The sequence below is a fragment of the Drosophila mauritiana genome, chromosome 3R (genome assembly GCF_004382145.1).
Source record: "Drosophila mauritiana strain mau12 chromosome 3R, ASM438214v1, whole genome shotgun sequence".
NCBI lineage: Eukaryota > Metazoa > Arthropoda > Insecta > Diptera > Drosophilidae > Drosophila > Drosophila mauritiana.
Genome location: NC_046670.1, coordinates 16807483 through 16828756, shown reverse-complemented (window position 1 = coordinate 16828756; position 21274 = coordinate 16807483). Strand labels below are relative to the sequence as shown.

At 40.9% G+C, this 21274-nt stretch overlaps 2 protein-coding genes across 2 annotated transcripts in view; both read right to left on the bottom strand.

Annotated features, from left to right (window-relative positions):
* LOC117143226 (F-actin-monooxygenase Mical) overlaps positions 1-21000 on the bottom strand; it is a 41275-nt gene extending 20275 nt beyond the window's left edge. The window contains 4 exon segments of the mRNA XM_033307775.1: positions 5271-5322; positions 15658-15732; positions 20072-20098; positions 20896-21000. The gene's annotated coding sequence lies outside the window, so the exon portion shown is untranslated.
* LOC117143225 lies at positions 865-1656 on the bottom strand. Its single transcript, XM_033307774.1, has one exon. The coding sequence runs from the start codon at positions 1446-1448 to the stop codon at positions 978-980; it is 471 nt and encodes a 156-aa protein (XP_033163665.1). The 5' UTR covers positions 1449-1656; the 3' UTR covers positions 865-977.
* Positions 21001-21274: the final 274 nt, after the last annotated feature.

Sequence of the window (21274 nt, the reverse complement as noted above, 5' to 3'; positions counted from 1 at the left end):
GAACTTGTCATCATCTTGCTTGTTTGCTCTGCTTTTTGTTTTGCTTTTGGATTCAAATGACAACTGAAATCTCGGCGCAGCATTATACTTCAATTAATTGAATCAGAAAATAAGCAAGAATTACTCATGCTGATGTCCAGCGATAATATTAAAACCGTTGAACAAAGCAACGGAGAGCAGGAAGGAAATCTTCTCAGGGAAAACTCAACTTTTGAATACCCTCGAAACCGATTGGCTTGAATCCTCTCATAAATCATGAAAAATCCCAATAGCCAATTAAACCCTTTTGAACTCAAGTAGAGCATTTTGTGCGCACCTATTTCATTCGACTGCGGACTATAATTGGAATAGCCTTTGAGTGCTGACAAGTGAGCCAGACAAAAGCCAAAGGCAAATGAGCCGGTAAAAGCTGCCACTCGAGTTTGAACTTCTGTTTGGATCCCGCCTAGACAGGCAACAACCTCACAATGGACAGTAGGGAACTGAGAACCGAGAGCCGAGAACTGGGAACTGCCAAGTGGGAGCTGCAAGGTGGGAATCCTGAAGTGGAGTGCCATTTGCGTCCGGGGCAAGTGGGGGAAAAAAGTAAGCCACAAGACCGCAGCTGTTTGTTCTTTGTGAGTGCGTTTCTGAATGTGAATGTCCCTCATTCACTCACCCGCATAAAGGACAATAGCCCCTGGGAAAACCTGAGAACAAACGAGGACAAGTCACTGACCCATTTTCAGGGACATCATTAGGAAAAGCGATTTTTATCGGGGCTAACCAAGCTTTTAAGGATTTCAATAGGATATTAAACAAATAGCATGAGAAAAGATTTGAAACCCATAAAAGTAAATATATAAAATTCTTTCTAAAAATTAATCTTGGTCCAAATTCGAAGCAGTTGCCTCGACTTTATTGAACGCGAGATTTTTTCTGTTTCACAAACCACAAAACACTTCACTGTCTGATACAATTTGAGAGATGGAGAATTTTCATAGTACCCGAGGAAAGGGCAGCATGAGACGGGCGTCCAGGGACACGTCGCCGGAGGGCAAGTGTTCGCGTTGCTCCCCCGAGCTCACTCGGGGATAACTCAACCCCGTCATCATGGGCGGAGATCCGTCCAGTTGCTGTAGCTTGAGCATCAGGGTCGACATCTTGGGCAGAGAGCCCTCGCCACTGTATCCCGCCAGTATATCGGCTGCATACTGGTCTATATCTCGGCCCAGTTGCTCCACCACCGGCTGCACCACCGAATAATGGCCATTGAGGCTGCTAAAGAATCCATGTCGTGATCCAGCCTCGAGGACGTCGGTGACCACGGGACGGATGCGGTGCAGTGGCAGCCTGTAGACGTCGGCCACTCTTTCGGCCACCTCGTAACTGGTCGCCGGGCGACCCAGCACCTTCAACACTTCCAACACCAGAGCCCCATTCTGTCTGCCCAGATTAGTGGGATTCATTCTGAATTACGCGACTGGATGGCGACGCTGCGCCTCGCTTACTGCTATCTATTGTAGATTCTTGCTTTTGGTATTGAAAAAAAATTAACAATAAATTTTTCAACGGCTTTGGTTTTGCCCCGCTAGCGAAAAGGGAAATCGAAATGTTTTGGTCGATAGAGACAATGAATATGTAGTTTGTTCGGAAGTTTGTAACACACTAAATTCAATGGCAAGAAATTTTGTGGTTGGAGATGAGACGAGGGGGTTACTGGGATCTGCTGTTTGCATAAAGGTGAAATCATCTTGGGATCATCATGCTATTTCAAAAGATGATATGATGATACCACCAACCCCTTATTAAATCAGTTGTCAAATTGAACAATGGGCTAAATAGAATGAATTTTTATAGCACTGAGCTCTTTAATAGAAAAAAATTAGAAAGCTTTCTTTGTTTACGAGTTTTGGAGAACGGTAATGCAAAAAAAAAAAGGGGTATCCTTTTTGCATAGATTTTTATCCTTGAAAAATTATTCTACAGCAACCCACACAAGGCAAGAAATAAGAAATCCCACATCCAATGCCGAAAGTCGGTTCCAATTTTTTGTTGTCTCATCGTCTATTAAAGTTTGGGACACAAATGCGATTGGCGCCAACAAACTCATAAAAAAAGAGCTGGCTCAATGCCCCCCAAACCACGCCCACATTGTGGACAGGAAAGAGGCGGTGGGTCACGCAATTGGCGACAGCTCGACTGTCTTCCTTTACCACTCTCTACACTGAGGGAAAAACTAAGGGGGCTTTTAAATAGGGTGCATCTGATTGTTCAAATTCGCAATTGATGTACACTATGCGATTTTTCATCACATCAATAACTAAGCATATGTTTCGCTCCGTGTAGCTATCGGTATTTTTCGCTCTTTGTTTGTCCGGGTTAATCAAAAGCCTTGTGGGTCACATTATGTCATTGCGCCAAAAGAAAGGGGGTTGGGTATGAGATGAAATACGAAAATTAAAGTCGAAAGAAAATGAAAAGTTGAGCGCTTATCGATTTTTGTGTTGGCTGCTTTATCTACCAAAAGTCGCCGCCACAACGCGAAGTTTGTTGGGGCAGGGAGTGAAATTAAAATCAGCCAAAAGTTGAGGAATGGGTAGGGTATCAAAACAACCGACGAGGGTGGACTGCATCAGGTTTTTCTCTTCGCCAACTGGGGGTGAGATGAATGACTCATCTTCGAATACTATTCGAGGGTGGCCCGAAAATATCCCACCATTTCCACAGCTTAATTACTCATAAATTCAGAAATAAAACCCAAATTGTGGACTTTGAGTAAACGAATGAATTCATAGTTTATAAAGTGTTGCACATGGCTGCCGGACAAGATCAAGGTTCCCGAGAACAAATGAACCATTTCAGTTTGAAATGCTAAAATTTCTCTTTCGTTTCCCTGTGCAAACTTGGCCAATGGCCAGGAAATTTATAACAAGTTATTCGAAACACCAACATCTCGTAGTCCCATTCATAAACAAAATAATTAATTTTGTTCAAATTTTTGTTATTTCTTCCGCAGTTTGCTTTTGTCCATATTATATGCTCACCTGATGCAATGCAATTGACACGTTTGTCCAAATTATCACAATATTTATCGCTTATATCACAGTATTTTGTATTTATTTATTTAATTTTTTATTCGGAGCAATTCGTTGCGAGATGCAGACCCACTTGATCGGTAATGAAGCTACGCCACTGCCTGGGATCATTTTTAAGGCATTTTTGTAACGACAGATGACAAAGATACAATGACCAGGTACACAAAAGCCAGGAACATTCCAACCACCCCCACAACGTGAGAAGTTCGTCGCAAACTGTTGATATACACAAAACATCATAAAGGCAGCTCTAATTATAGATTTATAGATACTGTATCTACATGCAAGTTTTGTTTATTATCACTCATCGATAAGAAAGCTCATTCTTGGGCACTTTCTAATAAAAGAAGAAACCAAGAAGAAATGCTTTCCGACTTGGGCATGAAAGTCACGTAATTTGAATATATCTTTCTTATTTTATTCGTTCGCCTTTATGTGACAATTGTAAATAGAAATATGTCACTGAAACGTGAAGAGTTTTCAGAAGTTATTGAAATTATTTTCTAGAGTTAACCAATGGAAAATTTCTATAAATTTTGAACTAATAAACCTCTTATTTTCAAATCGATCTGCTTAGCACCTATGCGCTTCAGAACTCTTGAATACAGCTGGGGCATAAAAAAATATGCAAATAGACAGCCGCTTGATTGATTTGCGTTCGTTGTTTTCTAATTTTGGTTCCTATGCCAATTGATCGACAGCCTCGCAGACGAGCGAAAATTGTTGGAATTGCAGCAAATTGATTTATGAACACCAAACAGACATTTGAGCAACACGAACCACAATGCGGAAGCGCCATCGAATTTTTACTTTGGGGATTAGGGGCACTCACTGCTGGCGGGAAAAATATAAAATGAAATAAAGCAACCATTCGGCCAAGTGTGACAATTAAAAGGCGCGCCTGTGGCGCTTTTCTATACCTTTTGGCTGGTTTTCACAATTACAACAAGATGTGACAAGTGTAGAAACAATGAAAATAGATTTGATTGAATAAATCTTGTCGGCAACATTTTGGTTGGCAGCCAAAACTTAAACTTGCGGCATTGTTATAAATTTGTTACCGTATTTTAGTTGGCACTAACGGACGTGGCTAAATAAATTACGTTTAATTAGTGGGATATGGTCAAAGCGCTGACAGAGCAGCTTAACTCACGATATAGCAATTAAGTATCGAATATATCGGTGCACCCTGACCATATTTCACTTTCGCAATTCTCTAGTTAGATCAAACATTACGAACTTTGTGTGCTGCAAGAGACAAGTAAGTTTGTGTATCTTTTGGCAAAGAGTTTAACGCAGCATCAAGTGTAATCTGAGGCAGAAAGATATTCGAATAGACAGCAGCATTCGTTTAAACATTTTTCGCTATTCTTAGCCAAACAAAATTGGGTCAGCAAACGATGCGGTTGGCCAACTCGCAGCCACGAGCCAAACATTTGCCCATCATCGCGATTGAAGGAGATGCGGCGAAAATCTGCGAGGCGCCTTCAACTTTTTTCGCACAAACATATAAATAAATTTATACGTATGTTTAAATATATATATACAAATAGCAAATTAATCGTTTTTTGCTCCCTACGCAAGCCAAATCTCTTGTTAAACGAATTTTAATGCAAAATCAATTTTACGACTTCAAATGACATCATCAATGGAGGGCAAACAGCAGGAGAAAGTAGGAGCTTGTTCGCCAATTCAATATCCTTGCGGCACAGCAGCATCCTTTTGCGGATAATCCTTTTGAAACATGCCGTTGACACATTTGCAGTTGCTGCTTTTTATGACCATTGTTCGTTTTAAGAGAATATGTTTGCAGAATGGTGTGGATGTTAGCCAGCTCTAGTTGGGAAAGTTACAGCCCGATTGTATAAATAATATGAAGAAATGCCCCATTTTCGTCCGTGGGCCTTACTTCCTGCATACTGCAGCCCATATAAAATTTAATAAAATATATGCCGCCTGCACAGGAAAAAAAAGAGAGGGAACTAAAGTGGGCGTGGCAAGCCGCACTCCCAAATCCGCCCTCTCACTCCGCTCCAGTTGCTCCGTTACAACTGGGATTGGGGTCACGCCCGGACAAAGTTCTCCTCCTCGTGGAGAAACAAATTTAATAAACAACAAAATGTGCAAACAATTTACATAAATATTCTAGTTTTTTTTTGTTTTTTGCGTGGTTTAATTGCACACTCAACTTACTTGTCTCAGTCGCTGTCGATGTCGTGTGGGCCTGTCATATATGCAGCATTAACTGGAAGCAAAGGAAATATATGATATATTTTTAGATCGAGTCGAGTTCAAATGCATTTCGCATAGCTTAGGGTTAAATTTATTGTCTACAATTATGCCACCAACTGGATTGACATTTCAATGTTGAGGCCAATTAAAGATATCGGGGCCTTCATTATAATCATGTGGGCTGTGCGAATATTTCAGAAAGCATCCAGTGCCAGCAACAACTGAAAACCAATTTATAAATGTCTTTGGGCTTATGATGGATTTCAGATTGTGTTTGTGAGTCGCGTGGGCCACCAAGACAACGAACTATGCAAAATACTAAACATCTGGGTTGGGCAAATGCGAACCGAAGTGCTTAATACACTTGAGAGACATTACGTTTCGTGGGAAAGTATCTATAACATATAGAATAAGTTATTTGTTATGCCTAGCAGAGTAATTAAAATTTCATTATGATTGTCTGCAAATAAAAGTGAGCTAAAGACCAGCTGAATATACCCGCATATTAAATGCGAAATATGGGCAAGTTCCGCACCGAAACGAGATTGAATGCGACAGATTGCAAGAACTATTTATTGCATGTTCAATTGCAATTGCAGACAAGGTAAACAAACAAAATCGCAGACGTAAACACCTGCTTAGGTAACGTTGGCTACCACATGGCAATTACCACATCCTTTTCGGCTGTCGGTTGCCCAGCTCCAAGACCCCCTCCCCCCATTCCACCCAATCCCCATCCATCTCCATTTCGCACCGAACTCCAGACCCTCGCGAGCAGTTAAAACTGCAACGAGTTGGCAAAAAGTACGTACGACTGGGCATTTATTCAAAGCAACAGCCCAGGCACGAAAATGGCATTAAACTCAGTGGAGACGAAGACGTTGACGCTAGACGACGACGACTGACGATGAATAAAACACTTGGGGCCTACTACTACTACTACTACTACGGTCCCCAGCGGAAAATGCCGAGTATACCCAGCCAAAACAGGCCACAGACAATTCGAAAAGGAAATGGCCAAAAAATAGAAAACCCAAAACAGAAAATCACGTGGCCAACAGACGCAGAATCGGAGAAATTTGCAGTGAGTTGGTAATAAAGAAATGCCCTTTCATAAAAAGCAAAAAATATATTAATATTTATGGAAGAAAATGTTATCATCAGCAGAAAGATGCATAATTTATTCTATGCTTAACGATATTTGATATTAGCACTACTTTAAAAACATTATTACCCTTAAATAGTTTATACCTTCAGCTCAAGTTAATGGAAAATTGATGGTGGTCGTAATAAATCAAAAGTTTTGCCTCCTTTTTGGCCGTTTTTCGAATTTTTGGCGGCTGCTGTTTGCCGCTGCCTGCAATGAATGAAATTAAATGTTGCCAATGGGGATAGACCGAACCATAATAAAAAAAAAAGGAAAAACTGGCCACAAATGCTAGTATGCAAACAATAACAACGGCCACATCGCAGTTCGTTTTCGTTTTGTTGTTAGCTGGTTTGGTTGGCTGGTTGGTTGGCTGGTTGGTTGCAGCAGCAGCCGTCAAAAGTTGCCAAACTTGGCCAAGTGTGCAACGGCAAGTGCTCGGTTATTCAGTTATTTTTATAGCCACCGCAGCAGCGGCAACAACAACAACTGCAACTACTACGACAAGTGCAGCAAACTGTTGGCCAGGCTAAGGTGAAATATGATTGCAGGCTGGTTGGCCCCAAGTCTCGAGCCTTAAGGAAAATGTTGTTGTTACTGGATTTTGGCGCTTTCACTAGTTGCGCCGCCGACTTTTCCCCACGTTGCCGTTTTCGTGGCTCCTACAGTTGGCCTATAACTCGAAGCTTTGGCATGTCGAATTTGGGCCCAATAAATGAATTTGTGCTGGTGGCCACAAAAATTCTATTCATCACGCTCGACCGCACCAAAAATTGTTGTACAAATTTTGTACATAGATAGGCAAATTTGTTGATGTTTGTTCTTTATTAGTGTAATGGATACGGAAAGCGGTTTGCATATTTTGAACGAATAACAAGAGGTAGTTAGAATTTAAAAATTAATAATGGTGCAGGGAATTAATAGTTGGAACAGAAAATTCTTGATTTGACTTTAGTATTATCACATAAAACAATAAAACAAACTTTATGTAACTAAGTATAACATAGTCAGAAATGTGCTTCACTTTCCGTTTCGTTCTACGCTAATCCCTATTTGCATTCTACTCCTACTGTGAGTAATACTTTACCAGATTTATAAGGTAGTTTAACCCGTTGACAATACGGCAGCGGCAAGCTGTGTAGTGTTATGGCGTGTTATAAACCAAACAAGCGAAAAACCAGCAAAAAGATAAAGTATCTACGTATCTGTAGATGACCCATCTGAGATACGGCATCGTTTCGAGCTGGCAAGATAGATAGGTGACCTGACCTTTAGCCGCACTGCGATGCCATGGATACAAAAGAAAGACTGGCAGCCACAATGCCGGCAGTTAATCATCGGTTATATCATTGACCTCCCGAGAGATCGAGACCTCCAATCCTCCCCTCGCAAAATTCACTGCATCAGCCAGTGACGCCCATTTTCACCCCACCGCAGCATAATTAACATGTGAGCGATAAATGTAATTAGCGATTGCCTGCACTTAATTGCACTTTCATTGAGCAGAGTTCATTGCCGCATCTCGGCGCTTTTGTGTCAAATGTTGGGCCGTGTCAAACACAATATTCAATTTTCTTTTCGCCGCTCACCACTGAGTATCCCAAAGATGCACAAAGGCGCAGCGGGGCCAAAAAACAAATGCGCCACAGAAAAAATAATCAAGCACATGAAAACGTACACATATCGAGATGGTTGCACTGCCAACGCAGAGAGTTTGGGTCGTGTACTTTGTTTAAAAATAACAGGAAAATAAGAAAATGTATCTGCCAGCGGTGCAGTTCTGCAATCCGAAAGATACGGGCCCACCCGATGCACAAGCACACACACACACACACACAGATGGTGACGGGCTGGGTCTTCGACTTTAGTGTAAACACTCCGTCTAAACAAACGCCATTCAAGGATGATGCACTGCAGCTTCTTCAAAGCGCTTCTGACCTCAAACAAAATCCAAGAACTTACGATGGAAGTATGCGTCCAAAGACTAAATGCATGCACTTTTTTCAAGAATTAAGAACTAAATTATTAAAGAAATGGTTTCAATATAAATAACATATATTTTTTATTGAACTATTTTCAACATATTTTATTCCAGCTCTTAAAAATTGATCCAACCCCAGGCAGATAGTTGCAAAAGATAAACAACAACACATAGTTTCTTGACTAAACTAAGTTCAGTAGCACCATAAAGTCAATTGGGACGGGATCACATGCACTTGAGGCGCTTTTCTTGGTGATATTTTAGGACCACTCACGCAGAAAGTGGACACAGAAAGGCGACGCCACGAGTGCCAAGGCCCGAGGCGGGAAATTGCGATTTGCACGCACTGCGAATTTTACTCCTGACCACCTCGATGTCACCTGTCCCTGACTTTTTTCGCTTTTTGCCATCTGATGCCTCTTTGAGTGTGCGTGAAGAAAAGTGCGGCGGCTATTAGGAAAATGTGTCGCTCGCAAAGGCAATGCGCCTATTTTTAGTGCATTGGCTCCCCAGCCACCTCAGTCTTCAAGTTGGCCATGAAAATGTTGCAAAAGTATCTGCATCTTAATCTGCTGCTGCTGCCGCGGTTGCAGGTGTATGAACGAATGCATGTACACAGCTGCTGGCGCACAGGTGAAAGTATTTAATTATGCGTCTGCCGCATGACAAATCTGTTGGTGTTGATGAATTGCCATTGCAATGCAAAACATCCTTGGCTAAATGTCGACCTGCCAAGAGGCTGAGACAAATAAAAAAAAACAAAAAAAAAAAAAGCGAATTTCCCAGCGCATATGGCCAGCGGATGCGAAAATGTCCGGACAGGAAAGTGAGTGCCCAAAATTGGACTCGTCGTCGACGGAGTCGGAATCGCAATCGCGTTTTCATTGGAAATGCGAGGTGATATCGCCATGTGTGGCATTTCCAGGGGCGCTGATCGCAGCCCCCCACAACAATGGGCAAACATTTATTGGTAATGAAAACAAACAAAGTGTCAAGTGGTCGGGATTTCGATTTCCATTCCATTTCGCCTTGCCAATATGTTGTATCTCGCATCTTAGCCAGCTGCGTGTTTATTTGTTTGCCAAACGTGTTTGTTTGTCCGCTGCCACCCCCAACTGCCATATCTGTATTAATTGGCTTGGCAATTGACACCTGGGTGTGATGAATTTTGGAGCATAAGCCAAGCAGTTAGCAGATGTCTCAATTTCCACACTTTTTTTTTTTGAGCGTATTTGCTTCATATTATTATACCCCACTTTTCTCAAGGAAAACAAAAGATTCATACTTAATTGGGGCTAGATTCTACAATGGCGACTTACGTCGCTTATCTTATCAGGTTTTCCTTGGAATTGTCTTTAAATCTCAGCCGCACACCCGGCGTATGAGTAATATTCGTAATCGCTGGGAGTTCTGTGATGACAACCAATTAATGTTGACTATTAAGTCGCTAATTTGCCAAGCGATTAGGTGATTATTTACTCGGTGTACTCAAAACACTGAGAACCATAAAATATGGATAAGTTTTAATAGGAGTGTGCAACGGGGCGGATGAGCAATCGGCATACCTTCAAGATGCGCTGACGAAATACAATCCAAATCGAAAGCTAAGCCAACCGAGCAAAGCCATCCGTTTTAAAGTGCACTTGCAACTATTTCTACAATCGATTTTATTTATAATTTAGCATTTTTTCGACGCTGCTGTTATTTTGATTCGATTTCTTTGTCCGCTGGCATTTTCATTGCAAAAGCAGCCTCACCCGCAGCAGAAGCCGCCCGGCAATTGTTGAGCGTTTCGAGCGTACTTATTCGAGGCCTGTTGTTAGACAATTTCATTTGCAGTTTGTTTTAACGCGCAAATATTTGCACAATCCTCGGGCCGCTGCAATCGTAGCTGCATTTGCTACACTTTTCAGTCAGTTTCTGTTGCAGTTTCGGTCCTCTGAGCGCTAATTGAGTGAGCACACGACAGGCATTCAGCCAGTCAGTCAGTCGGATGGACTGTCAAGCAGCTCTAGAGGAGAAATGAAAAACGCAGCGAGGTCTGGCAGCGATCTGGCCGAGCCACACATAATGTGGGGCACACATCGAATAGTACACACATCCCCCAGTGGCTCCACGCACACTCTGCGTTCATGCCTCGGGAAGTTTGAGGCATGCAACACGCCATAAACTTCAAGGAAGTTGCCCAAACGATCGGCAGTCAGCATGCGTTCCGAAAGGAATTTTGATTGCCCCACTGTAACTGATTCAACCCACAGCAAACTGCTCAGTACCACTCGACCACTGTCCATAAAATTGTCATAAATTTAATCCGATAAAGTTTCATTTCATTCGGCGGGACTGCCCATCTAATCAGCAGCCTCATAATTCCCATCATCATTACGGCAATCACTACACAGGGAAAAATATATACAGCTTCATATCAAATCATAATGTGTGTTAAATCTAGAAGATATTGTGAGCTCTTTAAATTCAATTAAATTGGAAGTAATCCTGTACTTCTAGTTTAATTGGCTTTGAAAGTGATAAGTGATGGTTCAAAATTATACCATATCATCTAGAACTCGATCAAAGTCCCACTCCCATTTATTTTTTTGTGTAACATTATGTTTTGCGTGGTTATTGTTATTATATAGTAGATATATATTCCGTTGACAGTCCGCGTCACATCCACTGCGCACCAACGCACATTTTCCGGGCTTTTCTTTTTTTGGGTCAAAAATTCTTTTTTTTTGTGTTCGTCGAACAGCCAAAGTCAGTGAACTTTCAGCTAGATGAAATATTGAGGAAAGTTCTGTGTCTTGACAGCTTGATGGAGCGGCAGACTGACGGATTGATGAGCGCTTTTCCACTTATCAAATTGACTGCCATGAAATGTTTTCATTTAAATATATAATCGCTTCAGAGTAAGGTTGCGTAATTGATTTGCTAGCGCTGAGAGCAACAAGTTTAGCATGAAACCGAAATCGATAAATAGCGTTGACTCTTTCTAGCACATCTTCCCGTCTCTTTCACTTTTTTGGTACGTGTGTGCGTTAAGAATCTTGTTAGATGCTGCGGCTCTCACTTAGCATTTGTAAATTTGCTCAGGAATGCTGCTCTTTGTAGTGGCGAAGTTTCGCTTTCTAAATGCCTCGCATTACTCATACGACACGTTGTACAATGTTGCAAGTTGGCGGGTAAGGTTAGGAAAAAGTGGTGCAGCTTACAAAGAGTTGCTGCAGAAATAGTTGACAGTGGTAGTACAAAACTTTAAAATTATTTTATACTCTTAAGGTTGTTAAATGTTTACTTCAGACTTCATTTCTTTATATGTAATAACATCAAATACCTTAAAGTATTAACTGATTACTACTCTTTTGAGTTTTCTATTTTGTATGCTCTTTTTTGGCCCACTTTGCGGCAGCACGTGCTTCGGCTTAGCCAGCTCGCTTCGCTTTTTATTTACCTTGGCCACTTGAGTTGTTTTTAATAAACTGTTAATAATGGTTAACTTTTGGCGCTCACCAGCCACCCACGCTTTTAGCCACACACTGGGTGAACAATGACACTACACCTGCCCACATGAGTTGCGCTGGTTTTGGCCGTATTTGTGCGTCTGTCTTGCCGCTACTTTGTGGTCGGTCAATAAATGTGGCCATTATAAGCCTTGTTCGGGCGTGGGCGTGGCATTTATCCATAGTATATTCCAAACGAGATTGGCCATCGCGTGTGCAGACTTCTTGGTTTTTTCGTGGAGCGTGTGTTGGCGTGCTCTGGGCAATTTCGTATTTTTTTTTCTCTTTTTATATTTTTTTGCCATAAGGAGCATTTCGGTGCGATTCATTGACCAGATTCCATGACTATGCACAATGTAAATGAAACAATTGTTTGCAGTGGTTACTGCTGTTTTTTTTTTCTGCTTTTGCTGGCATAATTATGCGCCTGAAATCGTTGGCTGTCATTAGGCGCACGAGTTGACCGTGAACCAGTGACGGCTCCACATTTTCAATTCTCTTTCGCTTTTAATTATTAAATTTTACGAAAACACTTTTGCCAAAGCCATTAAAAAGTAAAGCAAATTAATGTGAATATAGGGCAAAAGATATCTAGATAACTTTAGATGATAGTTTTAGAGATGTTCTGGCTTATAAATTTTAATAATATGAGCTGTCGAATTTGTTCAATTTTATTGAATGCAAATATCTGTAGCTAAAATGGACGAAACCATATAGCAATATCGGAAATTAAATCAAGGACTAAAAGGCTACTTTTCCATGGCCCAAACGTCACTAGGGTATTTTGTGGTTTCAGGGTGGGCCGTTTCAATTCTCCCAGTTGCATTGCCAATATCCGCTGGCAATGCAATCAAGCAGTAAATAAATTCGAAATAGTAACAATACAGAAACACCGAATTCCATTGGCTGACTGACTGACTGCCGACCCAATGAATGAATGAATGAATTAGTGACGAATGCCGGTCGAGCTGCGTGAATCGATTCACGCTCGACCGACAAACTTCCGCTGCTGGGCCGAAAGCTAACGAATGATAACTGTGCCATGTTTTCCACTGGGGGTTAAGTGCAAACGTCATAAACTCAATTTCTCCGATCCCCGCCCCCTGGGATCCCCCAATCCCGAATCCCAAATCCCCAATGCCCTTTAACTGTACCGCACTGTGTGTACATAGTTTAGTTACCTTTCGAAAAGACAAAGCACTGAGCAAAGCAAAGTCGGACCAAAACAAAAAGTGATTCATGCGCAACCAGAAACGACGAAAGAGACGGGTAGACAGCCGAAGAGAGAGAGGGTGGTATAAACTTGTTTCCTAGGCCTAACAACAAGAGGCAGTGGAGCATCCAAAGATGGGAAATGCTAGCTATCAGAAGAGCTCTCTCGTGGGTATGAACGATTTTCTATAAACCATGAAATGCACCTAGATGTACATGCAATTTCGCTCGGTGCATTCAACTGCGGGGTTTGCTTTCCTTAACGGAACCCAAATCGATCCGCCCTTCTGCCATCCTTAATTGCATTGCCACGCCCCGTTTATTGGAGTGCGGTTGCCTCGACTTGCCCCGACTTTCCAATTGATCCGATTGATAATTGGATTTGCGTTTGCCGATTGGGAAAAGCGGCGAAGCGGCGGCGGCAAAAGAAACTACCTTTCGAAACCGAAACTCCATTGCCTTATATGGATCGGAGGGTCGATTCGTGATCAATCAGCTGATTCATTAGCCCCAATTTAGTTGGTCAAGGTTTGGACGCTCCAAATGCGAACGTGCTTATCGTATCGACACCTTTCGCAGGTCGATTTCCAATCGCAAATCGTTATCAGCCCCGTTCGATTCCATTTCAATAAGCGTCTAATGAGAGTGGGTCGGATGGCAGACCTTATAAGGCTACGGAACCCCTATACGACGAGTGCGGTATGGGTGAACTACTAGGCGCCGATCGTTAAATTAAACTACACATGTTGTTGATAAGGAAATGGTATTCGCTGAATCGAGTGTTCGCCTTGTTGATTTTTTCAGCAGGTGATAATAGATTTGTTTGTTTTACAATGTTTGGAAATTTTAATTGCAGCGGTATTTGGAAGGAAGCGGAACAGAACAAAGATATTAAAGTGATTTGATTCATGAATAAATTTGATATGTTTCCATAATCAAATCAAAACTATACGACTGCTCTACCCACACGATCTTAATCGTAGCAATTTGCAATCAGAAATTGATTTAAAATTGCTTTGGCCACAAAACATTAAACATAATAATCACCGGCTTGTGGGAGTTATTAGATCAGCAAGCCAGTTCGCCTCCAGCTTAAAAAACCTATATTATCATAGAGCTACCTGAAGCATAGAATTTCCAGCATAAGGCAATGAACTACATGTCTATGGAAACATCAATAATTTTTTGGGGCTGGGACCTTTGGCCATAAATAGCTCGAAAACGCATAAACATGTCCGATGTGTGTAGTGTGTGTTTTGTTTGTAGTCGGCGAGTTGAGCCCACAGTTCAATAAACCCACCACAAAACTAATTACAATCCCCAGCAGCAAAAAAAAAGCGACTAAAATAAAATTTTAACTACAAAATAATGTATGGAAACACATGAAAATAGTCGTTGTTTCTTTCTTTTATTTTTTTTTTTTGACAAATTGTTAAATTAATTGCACATAAAAGAGCCACAAAAGCGGCGCTGTGGAAAGAGAGATCTCTCTAGATCGCTCTGCGTAATTAAAAATATAAATGAAATGGCAATTGAAGAGCCGAAATACAAATGCCCCATGCAATCAGCTTTCTTCACGCTAAAATTAGCAGCCGCCACATAAAATAAAAAACTAAATACAAGAAGAAGAAGAAAGGGGCAGAGGCTGTGGGCAGAATAAATTTTACACAAATTTTCCACCGATGAAAGTTTTCCCATTTCATTATTTTTCGGCTCGTGTTTATCGAAACTGTTCGGAGATGTTTAGATTTTCATTTCTTGTTAGGAATTTCCTTTTCACCCCCCACCAATACCCCCCGTTGCCCATGGGCCGTGAAAATGGGGGTGTGATGTGGGTGGTGCCCCAATCAATTTAAGATTAAATTGAAAAACTGCATCTAGAAATTGAAACTGAAACTGAAACTGTCAAAGCCCAATGCTGTGGGGTAATTAAAAATAGTTCTTGCAGGGGTTTCGATTTCTCGAATCCTACATCTCGATTCTCGTCGATTGCCGATTGCCGATTCAGCCAGTTCGATTTTATTATTGTCCCAATAAACTTTGCCCTTTTCAGTTGGCCGTTGGCCAATAGAAGAAGAAGAGGAGCAGCGTTCGCCAATTAAAAATGCATGATGCAGGGTTATGAGGCAGTCGAGCTGGCTGGCCAAGATTGATAGGCCAGTGCAGGTGGACAAAACTCAAACAAAAAATACAGGTGCAAGTGACGTACAAAGAACGATAGGATGATAATTGAATTGATCAATGAATATATTAGCCAGCGGAAACGGAAACTCTTGGCTTTTGCATAACTTTTAGTACATCTGCATTGTTAGCGGTAAAACTCTATACGTCTCTTATCTAATCTATTCCAAATAAATCGCATGTCGTGGTTATGGCCAACAAACGCAAGTCTCTCTTGTCCAACAGCAATTATCGGCCATTAATTGTGGCGTTCTTAGTCACTGACATATGCCAATCTACACTAATACGCATATGAATTTAATATATAATTATACATTTCGAACAACTCACCTTAACAAGATATTTTGCTGGCAGAAAACATTTGTGTTGGGAAGGCGATATATATATTATGATTTGTTTAGTTCACTGAAAGGAAAAACAGAACAAGTATTGATTAAATTTAATAACTAGTAATTTTTTAAAAGCTGCTTTCAAGGAGTTAGTTAGAGTAGTTAGTTATAGTCTTACAAGGAACTAAAGAGCAAAGGTGTACTTAAATTTAATCTAAGGTAGTATTTCTTTAAGTGCATAAGTATGTTAGCTGATCTTCTGATTTGTGATCTCGGCAATGGCCAAAATACGTCATCTTTCGATGCCTGACTCTTCTAAATAATTAAGGAGACTGACTCATGTGGTTCTCTACCTACTCTATATATTACTTAAAAGGTGCACAAATAAATATAACCAAATTGATCTGTAAACAACGAGAGTTTCCTAGAACATTGGTGCTTTTATTTTAGACGGTGGCACATCCGGTCGAAATGTCGAATTTCCGAGAGTGCCATTGACATGAGGCTCCTCCATTTAGAAATATCTGTTTATATTATGTTCACTGGCCAATTTAACGACCTTCGGTTGCGATCAAACATTGTCGCCTGTCAGCACTTCGAATTTTCATTGAAAATTGTATTGTTCACTGCCATTAATTGGCCTTCGCTTTGACTCCGGGGGAATCGAGCATGCAAATGCAATTTGTTTGGATGATTTCAATTGAGAGACGGCGAACCAATGCAAGGGGGTGTTTGCATGGCGATTCAAATCAATAAATCGCGAATGGTGTTTAGTCAATAAACCACTTGCAGTTTTCCCAACAAAAATAGAAGCACAAAAGTAGATTACATAAAGCACTAGAGGTAAACTTCAACATTATAGCATAGTGTACTTTGCGATATGAATTACTAAAGATAACATTGAATTAGGACACGAAATTCGAAGAAACCGTGGACATAAAACACCCCCACGGCGTTATATTACTTCAGGATAATCCCCAATGCTTGCCCCATTCCCAGTTAGGTTTCATTGGAAATTGAAAACTTCTAGTTCGGAAATGAAGTGCAGTCTTGAAAACAAATGTTGGTGCTTCTAGCAAACCCCTATGTATATATGGAAACATATAGCTAAGGTAGGTGAGCCGTGCCAGAAGCTGTCGAAGCGTAAAAACTTAATCATATTAAGAGCTCGCAAACCGGCTCCTAAACTAAACTTGGTCTAAAAGGCAGAAGGGCTGATTAAACGATAGATGGATAGATGGACTGAAGCGAACGGGTGAGTGGCTGAGTGAATAAACCGAGTGGCTAAATGAGCAAAGTTAATGCCTCACTGGCTGAAAAACTGGAAAATCGAGGCTCAAATTAAAAACCCAAACACCGGCACAAAGGCGGGCGTAACAAAAGTAGCATGTTGTATGTGCTTAGTTGTCTCAACTGAATTATAGACAAGAGCAGAATCTTATTCACCGGATCAGCGAACTTTTGCAATGGGAAAATGCACAAATAACAAAGCGAAAAACAACAGTCATCGCAACAAAGGAGCTCACCCACTTGGGTCATGGTCATCATGGTGATGACGGCGATGTCTGTCGTGTTTTTAATTAATAATGAAACTCCTACCACCTCTAAAGTGAAATAAAATGAAAAAAAAAGAGACGGCGAGAAAGAAAAGCTCAGACAACAAAAAGCATGAAATTGAAAACGTAAACGAACAGTGGACACTTTGATGATGTATTTTTGATAAATTGTGAAAGTGCCCGGCCCAGACGACAGCTAATTGACGCCCCAAAACTCCCCAGCAAACCCATTTTTCCCCGACCGAATGGCATATGTTATTAAAGTGGCGATAAAAATGCGATTAATAGCACACAAAAGCCTATCATGTGAAAGGCCAACAAAAGCCCAAATGGCATATGCCAAAAAGGAAAAAGAAATCGCACTGGCGATGAAAAACTGAACTGTCCAACTTGAAGAAAAAACACCAAGTACATAGAAGTACGAGTGTAAAAGATACTTGTCCTTGGCCGTATGTTTATCTAATTCGGCTGATATTTTATCACTGTCACAACGCAAAACATTGAACGATATCAATTTCCCATTTATGGGTTAATTGGGGGGAGAAAGGCAGATACGGGGATTCAACTCGGGTCGGGTTTCGTTTCCACGAGGAGCAATGTTTAATGGCTTTTCAAGTGCTTCTCAAATGGGGAACCGAACCGAAGACCCTGCCTTCCACTTGCAGTTGCAAACGCATTGCGGTCATAAAGAGTGCACTTTATGGCATGCCACTAACAAAGGTCAATGGTTTAAGGGCCACAAAAATGGGAGTGTTTTCCAGGAGTGACAGCAGTTAAAACATGTGAAAGTAATCTATACTTTCTAGATGAAACTCTTTCTAACTTTAAGTTGTTCATGATAGATTGGCTAATTGCTGAATATTTAAATAAATTCAAGACACATATACATATTATTTATATTTTCCTGATCCCACATATTCAGTAAAAGGGGGAAGACCAGTTACATTTACACTCTAACCAACGTATGCTAATGACCATTGCTATTACCATCAGACTAAAAGCCATTAACGCCTCTTGAGAACCATGGTCCGCAAATATGGCCCAAAGCGAAATGCCTAATGAAAATATTTCACACAAAGCACACACTCATAACAAATGTCACACTTTGCACGTGCCCCCCAAAAACAAACAACAACAACAAAAACGAGGCCCCAATTAGAGCCCAAATTAGGTGTTTTTCTCGAGGCTGAGGCTTAAAATAACATTCCAACCTTCGAAAGTGATAAAAGAGCCCAGCGTTGATTATTATAAATAGCAATGCTCCACCTATTATCTTATCTCTGGATTTAAATACACTTTCGGCCATGCGATCGGACCAGAAATATTTATGCAGTCAAGCAAAAAAAGTTTGGCTCGTCCACTGGAATCCAAAGACTGAGTACTTTCCCATTGTTCTTGTGCTTTTGCCAGTGCAATGTCATGACTTGACGCCATCACATTTTCATTTTCTGGGCTGCCTTGATTGGTGTAAAGAAAATTGCACCGACAGCAGAACGCGATCTTAAAAGTCAATGCTCCTATATATGCTCTTGTTGTGACCGGGTTCAACGAATGGCGATTATTCCAGCGATCTTCTTATCAGAGGATGTTCGTGATTGCGACTCCCTTGGTTATTTCCATAGAGTTCAACCCGTACAATGGGTTTACAGATAGCACTATATATCATTACATTCTTATGTAATCTGCAGTCTAATGTAGGCTTTTCCTAAAAGTTGCATGTACTAAGCACTATATCTAAGCTCAAAACAATCATTTGATTATCTACTTTGATGGAATATTTCGTGTAATTAACGGAATTTCTTTGAAATAATGTCATGGCTAATGTGTCAAATCTCTTCGCTGACTTGACAATAATGTTCCGTGCTTTCTTGTTTGACTTTCTTTGGTTTTTGGAAAACTTCGGCACTTGTCATTGTCGGGTGCTGTCACGCCCCCCGTCACGCCCCTTACAATGATGTCACATCGCACAGACTCAAATTGCTCCAATTTCGTCTCCATTGCTTTTGACTATGTCACGCTTTTCCCAGCGAGCGCTTTTCCACACTTGACTTCGCATTTCCCCGCGATCTTGGGACCGCGTTATTCCCACCTCAACTAATAACTTTGTTGGTTTTCCATCCATTTTCCGAGTGCATTGCGCCTGGGCTTTGGCTTTTTCCGCAGTTTGCCACTGTTTCATTTTCTTTTTGCGCCTGCCCTGGATTTCCATTTTGTCGTACTTGGTTTTTGCGCTGGTTTTTCTCGCCGATTGTGAAAAGTTGTGCACTAATGGCAGCTGTGAAATGCATTTATGTTTATGGTCTAGTTTTTCCATTCTTATGTGTTTTTTTTTTTTTGTTTGGGCGCCTTTTGAGCACCTCTTAAGGGCAAACATTTATTCTTATCCTCCAGTCACATTAGTGCGAAGGCTAAGAGCAACCGTGATGGGTTTGCTCTGGAATTACGAATGGAAGTGGAGCAAAGCTGTGGGACTTAGAATTATTTAACTTTACCTTAGGAGATCCTAAAACTGAATCACCTTTCACTAGGACACAATACATATTCGTACATTTTTCGGATTGTCTATCTAAGATATTCTGGGTTTTGGAGATTGTATGTCTTTCTATAAGACAATTTAGCATTCATACCCTAGAAGACATTGTTTGCCGGAAATATTGTGAAAATAATATGATAACTAACTTCCATATACCAAATCTCAAGTAAAGAATACTTTACCAGATGAAGACACCTCTCTTAAGATATATGAATCCCAACATGTGTGAGAAAATTAACATAAAATACCGATAAGATTACATAAACATGCAAATCTTCCACTTCATCTTATAATATAGCATTATTGATCCCCGGCTGGCGACTCACCTTGATAATTTACAGATTCAGTTGGAACTGTTTGATTTATTCGAAGGGGTTTGCATATATCATTTTGAAAACGGCAAATTGCGATTATAATCGAAACAAAAGTGAGCAGAGGAAGAGAAGAAGAATAAGAGGAATGGCGATATTAGGGAGATAAAGTTGCACGCGAAAACCGGTTGCCGTTATTGTTTACACCAAATCGGAAACGAAGTTGTGGGGGCAGGCGCGAATATGGATGTTGTACGGAGGGGAAGAAGTGGAAACTGAGTGGAAAACGGGGAAAGGGGAACGGGAAAGTGGGAATCAATAAAACAAACACACCACGAAAAACACATGGAAAGTGCAGCAAAACTATATGCCTTTCATTTCGCTTTAGTGCACAAATCGGCGAGTCCTGCTGCCATAAGAATGAATCATTCGAATCTTTTCGATTTTGACGAAAGATATGATATGTGAGATAAATAATATGCTGCTGCACAACCACACACACACTCGCACAAACGCTCACGCACACCCGCCCCCACGCACACGAACGAACGAGGCTTCACTGTGGATGTTTATTAATATATTCCAGACACGCGGATCCATAGATGAAAATCATACATATTCGAATTCACGGCGGCGACGACAGCGAAAAACAAAAAAATCGAAAACGAACTGAAAACTGAAAAGCAGAACACACGCGTTGGTCCGTTTCATTCCTTTGTTTTTGATAGATATCGTATCGCGAGGGGCTAAGAACTATAACTATATCCGCATTATATAACCGCACTCGTAGATCCGGGCATGGCTGCACCGTGGGCCACCTAATTGCACCCGTCACTTACACTTTTCCTCGCCAGTCGCTTGGATCTCGCGTCCGAGTCGTTTGGGGATTTGTTTTTTAAAACGCGACGTTCGTTCCTCGGTTCTCGACGGCTATAAACAGTGTGACCGAGCCGGGAGTGCAGGTATAAGCCGATGGTATGACCATGGCGGGGAAAGTGGGATTATGCCGTGTGCCATATGGGCAAATATACCAAAACAATAAATATCAATTCAATTAATGCAATACATACCATGATTATTTAAAACATAAATAAGTATTAAAAAAGACTTAATAATTTTAAAATAAAATATTTTTTATTAATATTATTACAAATGAAAAATATAGAAACACATCAATTTCTTTTATTATTTAGAAATTAAGAATTTCTATTTATTTAT